This window comes from Berghia stephanieae, chromosome 3 (genome assembly GCF_034508935.2).
Source record: "Berghia stephanieae isolate SIO BIC M18660-M18661 chromosome 3, UCSD_Bste_1.3, whole genome shotgun sequence".
NCBI lineage: Eukaryota > Metazoa > Mollusca > Gastropoda > Nudibranchia > Aeolidiidae > Berghia > Berghia stephanieae.
This window is the reverse complement of record NC_088362.1, coordinates 47,059,194-47,074,193: the sequence shown is the minus strand read 5'-3', so window position 1 is coordinate 47,074,193 and position 15,000 is coordinate 47,059,194. Positions and strand designations below refer to the sequence as shown.

At 37.5% G+C, this 15,000-nt stretch overlaps 1 protein-coding gene across 1 annotated transcript in view; it reads left to right on the top strand.

Moving 5' to 3' along the window:
* Positions 1-15,000, top strand: part of LOC144967869 (uncharacterized) — a 129,259-nt gene that overhangs the window by 104,538 nt on the left and 9,721 nt on the right. The window contains exons 5-6 of the mRNA XM_078905600.1: positions 2,046-2,218; positions 9,045-15,000. The exon at positions 9,045-15,000 is cut by the window's right edge and continues 926 nt beyond it. Of these exons, the coding sequence (XP_078761726.1) occupies positions 2,046-2,218; positions 9,045-15,000 (6,129 nt within the window). The remainder of the gene's footprint in view (positions 1-2,045; positions 2,219-9,044) is intronic.

The window sequence follows — 15,000 nt, the reverse complement described above, 5'->3', positions numbered from 1 at the left end:
ATGAATATTCATGAAGAGGTGAGATGATGCTTGCTGTTTATAAAGAGCTCAATTTTCAATTTATATATGTTTTCCTTGACATGTTAGTCCTGGTAGATCAGTCGGAGGGAATATTCTGGTCCTTTGATCAAATAAACAGAGATTTGATTGCTGGGTCTGTATAATCCACAGACAATACAGTACAGGTCAATAAGGACTTATTATAATAGTGGTAGCAAGCAATGTTGATGTCCGTGTTCCGTTGTGGTGGCCAGTCTTCATTTTCTGATTTTATTAAATCTTGAAATGTTGCTCAAACTTCTTGATAACGTTGTATTTATCAAAGTAGAGTTTAGACGTTGATATATGTGACCCATCGTGTCAAAACAATATTATGTAGGAGTGATAATAATGCTGAATATTGAATTTATGGTAAAAACAAGAATACGAAATTTTTCATCTAGATTTATGTCTTTAATTGAGTAGACTTCATATACTTTTATAGAGTGAATAAACTTAAAATATCCTATTTCTAATCATTTTAGTGCCTATGTGGTCTGTTGTATGACACTCGCTTTCGGATCGGAATGTCCTGGCTTTAAGCCTCGCTCGGCGCATAGTTGTGTCCTTGGAAAAGGCTCTTTACTCACATTCTCTCACCATACTCAAGTATAACATGAGTACTTGTCCGTTAACAGCGTTGTCTCTGTCCCAAAAATTGTAATATTGCCTAACAGGCGTCATATCACGTCCTACATGTTAAGTGTTGCTGTTGGCCAGGAACCCATTGTAAAGCGTTTTGAGCACGTTTAGTTGATATTGCGCTCTGTAAAAACTCAAGTTAAAAGTTCATATCTACTTTTTAGCATCTGCTCCACCCCGACATAAAACCGATTTGACGTGGTGGTACATATGACCTAAAAGTGTAAAAAAAAACGTCTTTATAATTCTATAATATTATTTATTGCGCCATGCATTGATACTTATGGTAGCACGTCTGACCGGTTATCAGAAGGTCTGAGGTTCAATCACCCAGTCGAGGTAGACTAATTTTTTGGGATGTTTTATTTCTTGTATTTTTCTTTCTTGCTTTGTCTGACACCTTTCATACACACTTGTTCTTTAAAAATGATTGCTTCCGTCGTGTAAGACATAACTGTCTAGAAAATTTCTACTCTGAGATATCAACTTGGTCACAGGTCTCCAATGTATGGTCAGCAAAAAAAAAGAAAGAAGAACATTGCCTGCCTTTACCCCATTCAAAATAGAACAAACTTGATAGATCTCCGATCTAAGATGAGGAAAGCCGAAAGACAATGCAGGAGCTCCGACCACCCATACTTATCAAATAATGTCAAATGTTTGGCAATCATGCGTCAATTACCCAATTAACTTAAATGAACGCCTACTTTCATTTTTCGACTGGCTATGACCGTGGCCTTCGTAAAGTTATGGCCTGATACTGACCAAAAAATGACGTCACAATGCCAGTCTTTTGACACAAAAGAAAACAAATTGTGAGTTGTATTCAATAGTTCAGCCAATGAAATAACTTGTTTCCATGAGCTCTACTAACGACAACTCACTAGGCGGTGCAAAAACCAAATAATGACGTCAAACTGCCAGTCCTCTTGGGATTCAGTATCAGGCTATAATAATACGATGGCTTCGCTATGACACAGTTTAAAACGATCTCGTCCTTTAATCCCCGTCAGATAAAAATGCTGTTTTTAATTTCTCCTTTTTGAGGGAGAAACTCAAATAATAGTAAAAAATCCCCTGGAATATGCCTTTAGTAGTACGCGCTGATATGGCCTAAATGCGTTGCAAGCGCCGTAAAATCCTTGAAAACAAACAAACTTTAGTACTACAGATATTATTGCTGGTAAATTGTTATGGATATGTGATGGGTATACATTACATCTCTTCGGTTGAATCCTTTAGCCTCATATGGTGTTTATTGTCAATTGCCTGTTCATTAATATCTACCGGATACTCATAAAATCTTCTGAGTGACTCCACAGAATAATCAGAATCTCTTCCGTTTCTTTTTATTTTTTGTTAAGGTTTCTCAAAATCTGCCACCCCACCAAGCGTTCCCTGAATGCTCGCCAGGCCCGCAGCATCGGACTGTGGACCCCTGTGATATCTGGACTGGCAGCCACGCCCATTTTGGTCTGGGAAGGAAACGTTGACCAAAGGACATGTATGGTCCAAGACAGATATAAGGACACTTGGGGTATGTTTCTTATGTTTATCTTACTCTCTCTCTCTCTCTCTCTCTCTCTCTCTCTCTCTCTCTCTCTCTCTCTCTCTCTCTCTCTCTCTCTCTCTTTATATATATATATATATATATATATATATATATATATATAATATATAAAGAAAACACTCGCATTCCTTTCTGTGCGTGTAGTCGGCCGTAATGACTCGATTGAATAAGAGTCCTAGTTTGAACTGGATCGTTAGTTTGTTTAGATCAGCTGGTCTTGTTCCACCAATTACGTATACTAAAAGATTACCAACTGGTGTAAAACAAGGCTGCATACTCTCCCCGCTTCTGTTTATCCTGGCTCTAGACTGGCTCATAGAAAATACAATTGATGGTAAGAAGAGAGGCATTCGCTGGACACTGACATCTTTTCTGGAAGATATAGACTACGCAGATGATATCGCGTTAGTTTCCAGTACACACAGAGACGCCTCAGAGAAACTAAACGTACTACACAAGAACGCCTCGAAAATTGGACTGAAAATAAATTTCGATAAGACTGTGTACATTAGGGTGAATCCAAAACATGACAGTAAAATTAGGATAGATGTACATATAATTGAAGAGGTAACAGAGTTCTCCTACCTCGGATCCAAAATAACAGACGACGGAAATGCAGAACACGATATCAAGCACAGAATTCAAAAGGCAAACCAGGCTTTCGGCATGCTGAAAAACTTTTGGAAATCAACGCAAATAATGAGAAAGACAAAGCTGAAAATATACAAGAGCAATGTTTTAAGTGTACTGCTTTATGGAAGTGAAAGCTGGAAAATGACATCCTCCTTAATACAGAAACTAGAAGCCTTTCAGAACAAGTGTTTAAAAAGAATTTTTTATTTATTTTGGCCTACAAAAATAAAAACAGTGGATCTATTAAAGAAAGCTGACTGCACTAGCATTGATAGCCAAACAAAAAGAAGAAGATGGCGTTGGCTGGGTCATGTGGCCAGAATGGAAAAAGGGTCACTTCCCAAGACAGCCTTGTACTGGACAGCAGATGGGAAGAGAAAGCGGGGAAGACCCAAAGAAACCTGGCGAAGGACGATGGAGAAAGAATTAAAGGAAGCAGGCCTGTCCTGGAATACAGCCACCGCAAAAGCAGCCGATCGCAAAAAATGGAGATGTCTGGTGGATGCCCTATGTGCCTCAAGGCCCGAAGAGGATTAAGTAAAAGATTACCATCTTGCTGCATCTTTTAAAACTGAAACGATGCACATCGTTCCTTGACCGCCACAGGCTTAAAGCTTTATTTATACCTCAAGCAGGCGAAATGGACTCAGTTTCTATGTCAAGAGGTGTCTTTGTATACATGCACGTTTAAAATATTCGTCACCGCCTTTAGCCAGTCACCATTTCACAAAATATTCGAATTGTGTTATTTATGTTGACTCTCTCCTTACCCGCTATTTTCAGAATTTTCCCCTAAAATTGACTCCCACCCAACACAAAAATAGACTTTTCTTACTCAAACAAAAAAGTACCAAGTGACTCTACAACACAGTGTTTAGTATTTATAGCTGTTATCAAAGCATTTCTTTAAATTTTGTGATGTACAAGAGAAATCAGAATGAGAAAATTGTCGGTTCCATCGTAACGAATGTGACGATTTTCCTATGGTTGGTAAGGAGAGAGGGTTAAGTGGGCCTCATCCAAGGACTCAAAAACATCGCCAGTACTTTTTAATGAATGCCATTCGACTGGTCACTTCACTGCCATTGATCATATCCAATATCACTTGATAAATTGATAAGACAAAACACCATACTGCTTGCCCATTGATGTCAATGAAAAATAAAAGCAAATAATTATAATAATGATAATAATAATGATAATAATAATAATAAAAATAATAATAATAATAATAATAATAAAATAATAATAATAAAAATAATAAATAATAAATAAAATAATAATAATAATAATAATATATAATAATAATGTGATAATAATGATGATGATGATGATGATGATGATGATGATGATGATGATGATGATAATAATAATAATAGCTACAATTACATTTTTGTATTTTATACGCCACAAATTCAATGTTATTTAAGTCACGTTCTATTCGGCAATGATTGAATTATTAGATCATTGTGTTCTGTACAAGACATGAATACAGAATCAGGGAATTATTGATGTAAAAGTGATTGGAATTCAACAAAAAAAAGTCACACAGCCGGACTCAATATATTTTCCACAACTCCTGGTTATACAATTAAACCAAACAATTTTCTTCATGGCTATATTTCTACAACAAAACCCAAGTCGCATGTTGTCTGGTCGAGAAAACAATATATAGACATTACGAGAAAAATCGAACCCAGTCTGCATAAGGGCTAACCCACACCGGAGACTGACTCCGACGACACGGACAAAATACAAAGAATAAAGAGAAGAGCCACTAGAGGTACCCATACCAAGCTCGAAAAAAGAACGTCAGAGGACGGCAGTACCGGGTGGTAGGAATCAGTCTCCGGTGTGGGTTAGCTCTAAGGCTAAACAAAACCCCAGTCGAGTAGTGATTTTTTAAAATTCAAATGACAAGAATTTTATGAGGAATAAAGCTGGACTGAAAATTCTTGAAGCCTAGTAAATATTTTCAATTGTATTAAACTCACCACTATAAACTATACATCAAAATATTAGTAATCTATTCTTCTATTAGGTCACAAAGATTTGTTTAGCTGCAATTTCTTGATTTTAATGTATCTTATTTGAAAGAACCCAAAATACTCCAACATGTTGGTCGAAGAAATCACACAAAAGGTATGCAATTAACTGAGTGGTGCTGTGAGTGAGTTCCTTCCTTAGTGTAAAGAGATGTGCACTCGTAAACATTCATAACGGCTGAAAAGTGTGTATGACGACGCGTGTGTTGATATTTGAACAGTTCAAAGGTGGGTTAACTGCTTTAATGATACTGATGCTGTCTCCACCTCCGTTAATGAGCAAGCAAACTTGCTATGGTTATCCACAATCTGTTCGGGCGAAGTAAATCAAAAACAAATTGACAACCTTAACCGAGCCAATCAATCGTCGAATAAAACAGACATTTCGCAACGCTTGGTATTTCATAGAGAAGAGTTAGACACATCATTTGAGAAATCATGGGTTACAGAAAGGCATGTGCCCGTTGGGTACCGAGAATGCTCACACGAGCGCATGATCACGTTGAAAGAAGAAGTTTCACATAAATTATTTTCCTGAGTTTACATAAATCTGTTTTTCACGGCGAATTGAATTTTTTATAATCTTGAACTTCCAATAAAAATCGACATTCATACCAGTCATTATGAAATATAATTCGAAATATTGTGACAAATGAAGCTAACTGATCATGTACGAATTATGTTCCTTTTCCAAGATGAAACCAGGCAGTCTATCACGGATTGTTACACAAGCTTTTAATTTGCACCGCTATACCAAATCGATTCTGTGAAAGTATTTTCCTCTATCATTCGTGTACAATTTATATTTTAATGATGAGAGGAGATGTTAACTTTGTCATAATTAACCTAAGTGTTCTCTGTCAATAAAATAAATATAAGTAACTTTTCAAGCCTATTTTTCTCTCTCGTACGGATTGAGGGTATGCCACTTTACCTCATACCCCAAAACCGTACATGCCTTGCCCCAACTGTTAATCCAAGTATCCAAAAGATCTGTGATTTCAAAATGTCAGCATGTATACAGTGTTTATCCACTAAATGTGATTCTAAAAAACAACAAACGGTTCAAATACAATAGTAACACTAGTGCTATCTGCCTTTTATGTGATATTAATTTGTCTGTCGTTAGATAAAGGGGAAAACCCAAAACGTCCACACCATTCGTCTTTTTAAATAAACTGAAAATGAAATTCGACCACAACATTGTCATATAAACTTTTATGGAAAATATATTAGGCTGTACGACTATAAATTTAATGTGTTTGGGCATGCCGTTTATGTGTTTGGGGCATGAGCGTATGTGATGGGGCGAGGGGGTTTGGTAATCTATTTAGCTTTTTTAGCTAGATTAATCGATAATACATCACATGTATTTACATCAAACCAATCAAAAGATGTCAAATAATTGATTTTCTCAAACAGTGGAGAATTCAGTTGAACCAATCTGCAGTTAGAGCTGTTGGGATTTGAGGTATAGAAAAAGCGTACGGTGTGTGGTAAAATTCAGAATTTGTGTTTTCAAAAAAAAACCCTAGGATCAGCTTTTCTTGACTTTGGGTTATCAAGTATCAGACTATTTGAATGCCCTAGAGGTTCTTTGGGTTATCAAATATCAGACTATTTGAATGCCATAGAGGTGAGGTGCCGTTACTTTGACCAAAGTCGTACGTTCATTTCGTAGTCAAAGAGATCCAGCAATATAGTTCAATGAATGAATATCAACCAGTTAGCTGCAGCACTCTGGAAAAACTTATATTCAAAAATGTGGCCAGAAAACGTGTTTCTTAAATATCGATCGATTTAAATTTGCCTCATTTTAGCAGAAACTATCAAACCTGGGACTTTGTGAAGTCTCATTCAGGCACAAAAGGACAGAGTCCCACTTACAAATCAGTATATATTCAACTAAAAATATGATATATGATATATCAGAGTAATGATTTACGAGGAAAAATTATCAACTTATAAAATTAATACTATACATAGACATTCGACTGTTTCCCTCCCAACTAAGAACTCTGGCCAGGCCCAGAACAAATTCAAGTCCAAGACATAGACGGAAAGCAAGTTGGAAAACATATTATATTGCAAATGACCCCCCTGGTCACAAATGGAAGGACGAAAGACCCCCCCCCCCCCAGTCATTTTCTATTAGATCAAATTTTAAAAATCTATTTCTTATCCTAATCTGAATTTTTACTTCATTATGTTCATAAAAAGAAAACTTGAAATTTCCGAATGAAAATTTGTCGTAATAATAAATGGAACTTTAACTTAATTTTTTCCATTGTTTTGTTTGTTTGTTGTTGTTTTTTGTTGTGTTTAAATTTTTTGTTGTTGCTGTTTTTTGTTTTGTTTGTTTGTTTGTTGTTTTTTCTTGGGGGGGGGGGGTTCGTTTTATTTTTGTGTTTCATTTGTTTTGTTATTATCATTTTAATGTGCTTCAAATTCAAGCAGCAACAATTTAAAGTAAAAATAAATTCCCTTTATTCATCCCCAAGAGGAAATTTATCTTTAGGGTCCATTTCAAGGTAAAACTGGAATAACCCAGGCGTTAGCCGCAGTGCAGCGCCTCAAAATGAGCTAGGGCGAAGTGACTTGATCAAGGCCACACAACGAGGCGAGTAGTCAAACTCTGTACCTTTTGGGTACGAAGCAAAGACCGTATCGCTTAGCGACATGTTAAAGCTACTGTGCAATCAATACTTCTTTCATTTTGTTCCATGGCAGGCTGTGAGCATGTTTACATTATGATTATCTATCCCAACTCCATGGCTAAATTATTAAGAACATGACAGGCTTGACATGTTGACATGCTAAAGCAATCACTGATTCTTGTTATTTATAATAAAATGCTAGCTTTTCAAAATAAAGAGGCCACTTCCGAATTGAAAAGTGTATATAAAAGCTGTAGTCTATTGAAAATACTGCTTTGTCTCTCTTTCAATGTGTTTATTTTTGTTTTGTTTTCTGTTGTTGTTGTTATTGTTGTTGTTTTCTTTGGGTTTTTTTTTACTGTTCTTTTGTTTGTTTTTTGTTTGTTTGGTTTGTTGTTTTGTTTTTTTCTTTATTTGTTTTTTTTTTCCTAGCTAGCGAGGATCCTAAGCTTTATTTTCTAGTTTAGTCTGCGGACATAATGAAATTGTCTGGAATATCTACACTTCTAGTTTTCATAAAGCGAATGCGTTATTTGATTAATGACAAATGTCAGGAGACACTTATTGGATCGTAAATAAATATCAATGGATAAATACGCTTATATTATACACAGCAATTCCATGATTTGACTCTTATCAACGCGCTTAAAATTGCTTCATCTGTAACGCACAGACCAGATTGATCTAAATTTCAAATCAGGCACACCTTCGTATTTAGCTTCGTATTTTCATCAGTTATTCCATGCCAGTGTATAAATCTGTGTAAATAATGATGAATGCGTAACATTATGATAACTTCCATTCAGGATCAATAAAATATATCATATCTTATCTTATCTTTCCATACTCATGCTCTTGCAATGTCCCCTACTGCCTTTTACCAGGTATCCATTGATATCTGAGTCGAATTGGATTGATTTTTTAGAGTTTTGAGATGGACGAGGTGTTTGAGCGAGATGGCCCAATGGATTAGGCATTGTACTATCACCAGGATGACCTGGGTTCGAGCTGTTAGCATCTCATTTTTTTCCTTGAGCAGGACTCTTACATTTTAATGCTCACTCAACGTCACTGCATTGTGACTGACATCTGAGTTATCATCGTCCGTTTCTCGTGATAATCACAGACCCTTAAATGAAGTCCAAGAGGATGAATAAAGGAATGTTTACATTGTTTCAAAGACACAAAGGTGGGTAAATGTTTTGTGGCAATTATCAACAAACCGGTCACTCAAAATTGCTTCACTGCGCTATGCGAAGTTATATCCTATCGCTTCGCCACTTATGCCACACTTATGCTTCTAAATTTTATATCCACGTGTTCAACTGTAAGTGTTAAGAATTAACTTAGATTTTATGTCTATGCGTCAAATTACCTGTGTTAAAAAGTAAATTGTATGTTTATGAGTCAAATTATATGTTTTAAAAAGTTAATATATCTTTATTTCTTATCCTGCAGGAGTCAAGACCTTTGTTTTTCTCACCTTCATCTTCTTCGTCTGCATGTTTTTTGTTGTGACGTATTGCTACGCCAAGGTCATCATCGTCGTCAAAAGGAGAGCTAACAGACACAAGGAAAACACTCTGAAACGGAAACATCTTATGGAAATCCCTGATTTTCTACGAGCCATTTCCAGCGTTGAGGAAACAAAAAAGATCCACAGGAAAACGCATAAAAGCAGAAGAAAATTTTCTCTCTTTAGTTTCTCGAGCAGTAGAAGGCTATCTGTGATTTCTCCTTGGGGAAGAGCGAGACTGAGTTTGCCCAATGAGAATTCGTCGGATTTGAAGGAGAGTCATGAAATGAACGAAATGGAAAAGAAAGCGACGAGACAGAGCTTAACGGAGAGTAAAAAATTGTTGGATAAAGCACTTTCAGCAAAGAGCGGTTTGGATACACGAAGCAACAACAGTGAGAAGGACAGGAGAGGAATGAGAGAGGAGAGAGCTTCTAGTGTGGGTCGCAGGTCTAGAGGGTCAAGGCACAGCAGTAGAACGAGGTTGGTGGCAACTTCTAGCATGGGCAGTGTAGATAAAGATGGGAATAGTAAAGCTCTATTGCAAAAGGAGCCATCTAAAAATAGTATTTTTATAAGTGTAAACGAGGTCGATGACACATCACAAGATAATCTCACTCTTAATGCGAAAACAAATTCTGAGACAGACATCAAGGCGATATCCAAAACTATTCCTGTTTCAAAGGAGGAGCGTTCTTTAAGAGGGACAAAATCTAAAAATAGTCTTGTTTTGAACGTAAATGACATTCTTGGTGGATTGAGTTTGGAAAAAGAAAAGCCCAGCAGACGTAGGAGTCATGCTCTTGGTGCTTCTGACGCATACACACAAAGCTGGACACAAAAACACGATGCCCTTTGGAGCGAGCAGCTGAAACGAGCCAAGAGCAACCCCAGTGCCTTCATTCCACGCGATGCCTCAGACGAATTCAAAGGTCTGGCTGTGTCAAAGGTCTCTATGGTTGATCCAGAAATATCTGGGTTTGAACTTAGTATTCCTTTAACGGCCTGTAGCAACAAACATCGTAGTGATAACCATTTACATTCCGCCTCCGGCGCTAAACACTGCATTGAAAGGATATTAAATCCCAATATGTCAACATCGAAATCGGAGGAATTTTGTAACATAGAAATTATTGGTGGGCGAGAAAAAGTGAGTGGAGTAGAAAAACCTAAAAAGAAATCAAAAAAGAAGTCTGTTCATAGTATATGTGTTGAAATTCAACAGACTGATAATAAAGATGAAAAGACTTCTGAATCGTTTTGTGATGAAAATATCGACAATCTGCCCTTTTTACAGCAATTGAATGGTGGCGATAACTGTGTTAAGTCAATATCGAATTTGAATGCAACTAATGAAGACGGTAGCGCGCATGCCCGGAGGTTACAACATCCGGATGGGTCGACGGATTCCCAGTTGATCATGTCAGATTACAATAGTACTGAGTTTCCTTTTTCCGGTGATCTTCAATTCCATCACGCTGACGCCCAGGACAGTTCATCGAGTCGTTTGCTTTCGCTTCCGGAAGCTCTTCGAATTTCACGCCACTCTTGTGACAACATCGAAGATCACGACACGGAATTGACGACATTTTTACAGAGTAACACACGCGATGGTCGACACAGAAAAGTGTCCGTGCCCGAATCTGGATCGACGAGCAAGACTAAAAAGTTGCGTAAATATTTCTCTTTCACAACATCGTCATCTAACAGGAAATCAAGTGGAGGAAGTTCCGAGTCGAGAGGGTTGTATTCGGCCTTGAAGTCAATTCAGGCTAGTTTGAAACACAAAACTTCTAAGGCAAATAAACAGTCGCATGTTGGGGATGTGGAGATGGGAGAAAGATTGACTGAAAAAAGAAAAGAAAAGTGGCGAAGTGGAATATACGAAGATACAATGGAGACTGAAATTTGTGATGACGGTGGTGATGAAGATGAATCGGAAATAAAGGAAGAGAATAAATCAAGGTCAATAAGGATAGGGGACAGTGAGGCTGAAAAAGAGGAAGAAAAGGGAAAAGGAGAAAAAGAAGTAGATGTGAATAGAGAGGAAGAGGCGTTATTAGAATCATTCCGAGATGTCAGAGAAATATCAATTCATAAACAAACTACGTATAATGCTTGCGAGGGATTAGGTACGGGGGCTGACATAAATAATTGCGCCAGTGACAGTAGATGGGATGGATCGAAATTAAAATCCGGGACGATTCCCTCTGGGTCATTTGGTGGAATTTATGGGGATCGATCTGTTATTGGAATTCCATCAGAAACTAATTTAGATCGCATGATTGAGCAATCAGAAGTAAATACTTTCCATGATTCGAATCATCACAGCCGTCAAAATCAAAGTCGTCAACAACATCAACATCATCAACAACAGCATTGTCATCATCAACATCACATTTCACCCTCGTTGTTCGATTCTTTGAACAGACCCCGTTGTCCTTGTGAACAATTTAACACAATAAATAGTGCGGAGGGTAGCGTGGCAAACAGTACGGACTGTATCCTTAGTGATGGCTTTATCGGAGTTAAATCAACGGGAACGCAATTTGGTCTCGGTGGGATGGCTATGTTTTTATTGCCAAACGATTGTAATGATGACATTTGCGGTAGTGGTAGTAGCGTCGATGGTAGTGGAAGTAGTGATAAAAATGGTGATGCTCATAGTGATATTAGTTTTGCTAATAGTCATGTAGATAGGAGGAGTGATTTAATTAAACGCATTGGTGGTGATGGTGTTTTAGTTAGTGATACTTCTGCTGTTTTTGATATCGACAACCATTGTTCTTATCATGACCACCATAATCAAAATCAAAACTGCTATTCTTACCACCACCGTTACGAGAACGACACCAACAACGAATCAATATCCCTGAATTCATTGCCCGTCTCAACAAATGAAACCGATACCGACCAAACCCATGTAAACCCAAACACCGATCCTCTTGCGATGGTACCCGTAAAATACGGGAAATTAAATCCCCAGGAAATCAATGACCGGCTATCAAGACACAAAATCCACGGGGACGAACCGGAAAAACAGTTTGGTGATGCACCATTATGTCATTGTAATGATCAGGGTGTCGGTCAAGCGCTTAATGGTAAACAATGGGTTGGCTCTGGCGTGCAATGTAACTATGAAAGCACGAAGGAGAACAATTATAGAGGGATACATTATGTAAATAGCAATGATCAGGCAAATAGGGGTGCCCCAAATAAATGTACTCGTTGCTTAGGCAAAAACAAATTCGCAAATCAATCCTATCCTCCATCGAAATGTAATAATTCGAAGTGGAATCCATTTGTTTTATCTAATGGAGCACGCCACACCTCAGATCAAAGTAGTCAAAATGAAAAGTTTAAAAGATGCCGGCGACACGAAAGACATACACAGTCTTTCAATCAACAAGACAAGGCCCATAATCTACCACAAGACGTATGTCTTTCTTGTGAATCAAAACTACGTAATGTTGGCAATCAAAGAATCAATACTTCGACTGAGCATTTTCAAATATCAAAACATAAAATTAGCGCCTTGGATAGAGAAGTTCTTGCACAAGAAAAAGAAGATGGTGAAGATAATTACCAGCATTTCACGGCCAACCTTCGAATAAAGTTGCCAATAGGAAAACACCATTGTGATTTTTCCTCACTGCAAAACATTCCTGACTATCATCTGTTGCATTCTATTCATAATGACAGGAGAACAGAATTTAATCAAGGGTTAGAAGCAAACCAATTGAGAAGAAATTTTCTTCATTGGGCCTCTAACACTCGAGATGATAATATATTCCTGTCATATAGTGGACACCATGACTTAGAATTCTATATCGATTTACAAAAGCTTATTTTTAAGTACAGTCCTACCGCAGCATTTCCAGTAATCAGTGCTAACGTCATCAACGCCATCCGTATTCCCTCTCATTGCACCACGACCAATGACTTTTCGTCACCAAAGATAGCTGATGACCAAATATCCACTGGATTGATAGATCAACGGTCTCCATCCACTCATCAGCCACACTTCTCAACTAACGCCACCTTTCAACTTGACCTTAATAACTACGTGTTTGGGGAATCAAATTTGACTGGACCAGAGAGTCTTACTACTAGCTCAACTTATAACAACATGTCTAAACCATTTATCCGTTCCATTTTCCAACACTTCTTATTAATGGATACAGATTCGGGATTTCAGGACAACAGTGTGGAAAGTCTCGACCAAACATCAAATTCTGAATACTTTATTAGTATTCATAATCGGTTACATAGCATTTCACTTCACGATAAAAGCATTGAACTTTCCAACAGTTGGTCTATAGCATTTGACAACCTGCTCAATGGATATCATATATCTACAGCCGTTGATGATAAATTTCACAACGTTCAATTACCTTCATCAGAACAATTTGTTGACCAAAATAGAACAATGCACAATATTATTTCAGGCATTGAGTGCTTTATTCACTGTTCATATCTTATTTTGCCTTTTCTAAAGTCGAAAACACGGCGGTGCGCATTCTTCTGTGATCTAATTCGAGAGAACTGTATGCACATGCATGAACTACACGATGGGACCGATCGAGTGCATCCATTTCCTTTGTGGTGTGTGAAATGTTTCTACTCTTGGAGAAATTACACTAAACGGCACAATCCTTATTCAATAAAAGATGCCCTATGGGAGGTTGACCTTAAAGGAAGTGTCCTCTCTTGGGAAGAATTATTCGTCCAATCCAAATATCCTTTATCACATTGTCACAGTAATACAATTAGTAGAATGTTCCAGTCTCATTACAGAGTCGTAATGGATGACGTAATTTTTGGATCGAACGAGTGGATGTGGAACCCATTAACATACATCATGGTATCCTTAGACGCTGGGAGAAGTTTTCACGAGGATTTAGAAGTAATAAACAATCTAGAATTGCAACATTTTAATCAAGTTTTGAACAACGTTTCAGGTTTGTTCTCAAATAACTCAGTGATAAAAGTAGTACAGTCTCTACTTAACAGTCAGATATCTATTTCAGAAGACTGCTATGTAGACAAAAGCGAAAAGGGAAATACATTGCGAAACAATGAAAATTGTGAAAGATTTACATTCCAACATATTTTAGGAGATAAAAGCACGTTAGTAAATTCAAGAGATAACAGTGGAATATTTGGCGAAGTGGCAGCGGAATGTAAGGGGGAATTGAAAAATGAAGTGAAGGTCAGAAATTTAACCAAATATGATATAGAAAAGGAAAGACTTCGGAACGTTTCAGAGGGAGGTGAACAAATTGCGCATACGATAAATTCACATACGGGTAAAAATAACCAAGTAACTGGTAATGATAAAGTCACAAAAACCACTCCATTTCTCAACACATCGGATATTTGCAACATATCAATTGAAAGAAAATCTAGTAAAGCCAATGGATCTTTGGACACGGCAATTGTTTCCGATGTGCCATCGTCATACCCTTTAGGGGAAATTGTTTATAGCTCAGTGCACAAAAGCGTACACGATAGTCAGTCCTCGCCTCTTTCTCCTTGTAATGAAGTCAAAAATATTAACTTCAGTAACACATGCAGGCTCAATATTCCAAACAATACAGCCATACCAATCTCCTCTGACAACCCACAATCGAATCTAGAATCTTTCGGTAAGGAGCAAAATATCAAGACACAGCACATCAAGAACTCACAGGAAATTCAGAATTATTGTAAAACTACGTCTTCGTTGTTATTGCCGCCTGGGACATGGCGTATTGAAACTGACACCTCGTCACAAAGTCTAATAACAGACGAGAAGATGCCTAATTCTAGTATTCTTTGTGATGCTAGGAACAATGCGCAATCTAAAATAGTACCCGTACTGTCTGTGTCGCATATGGATTGCAACAATATTCCAGA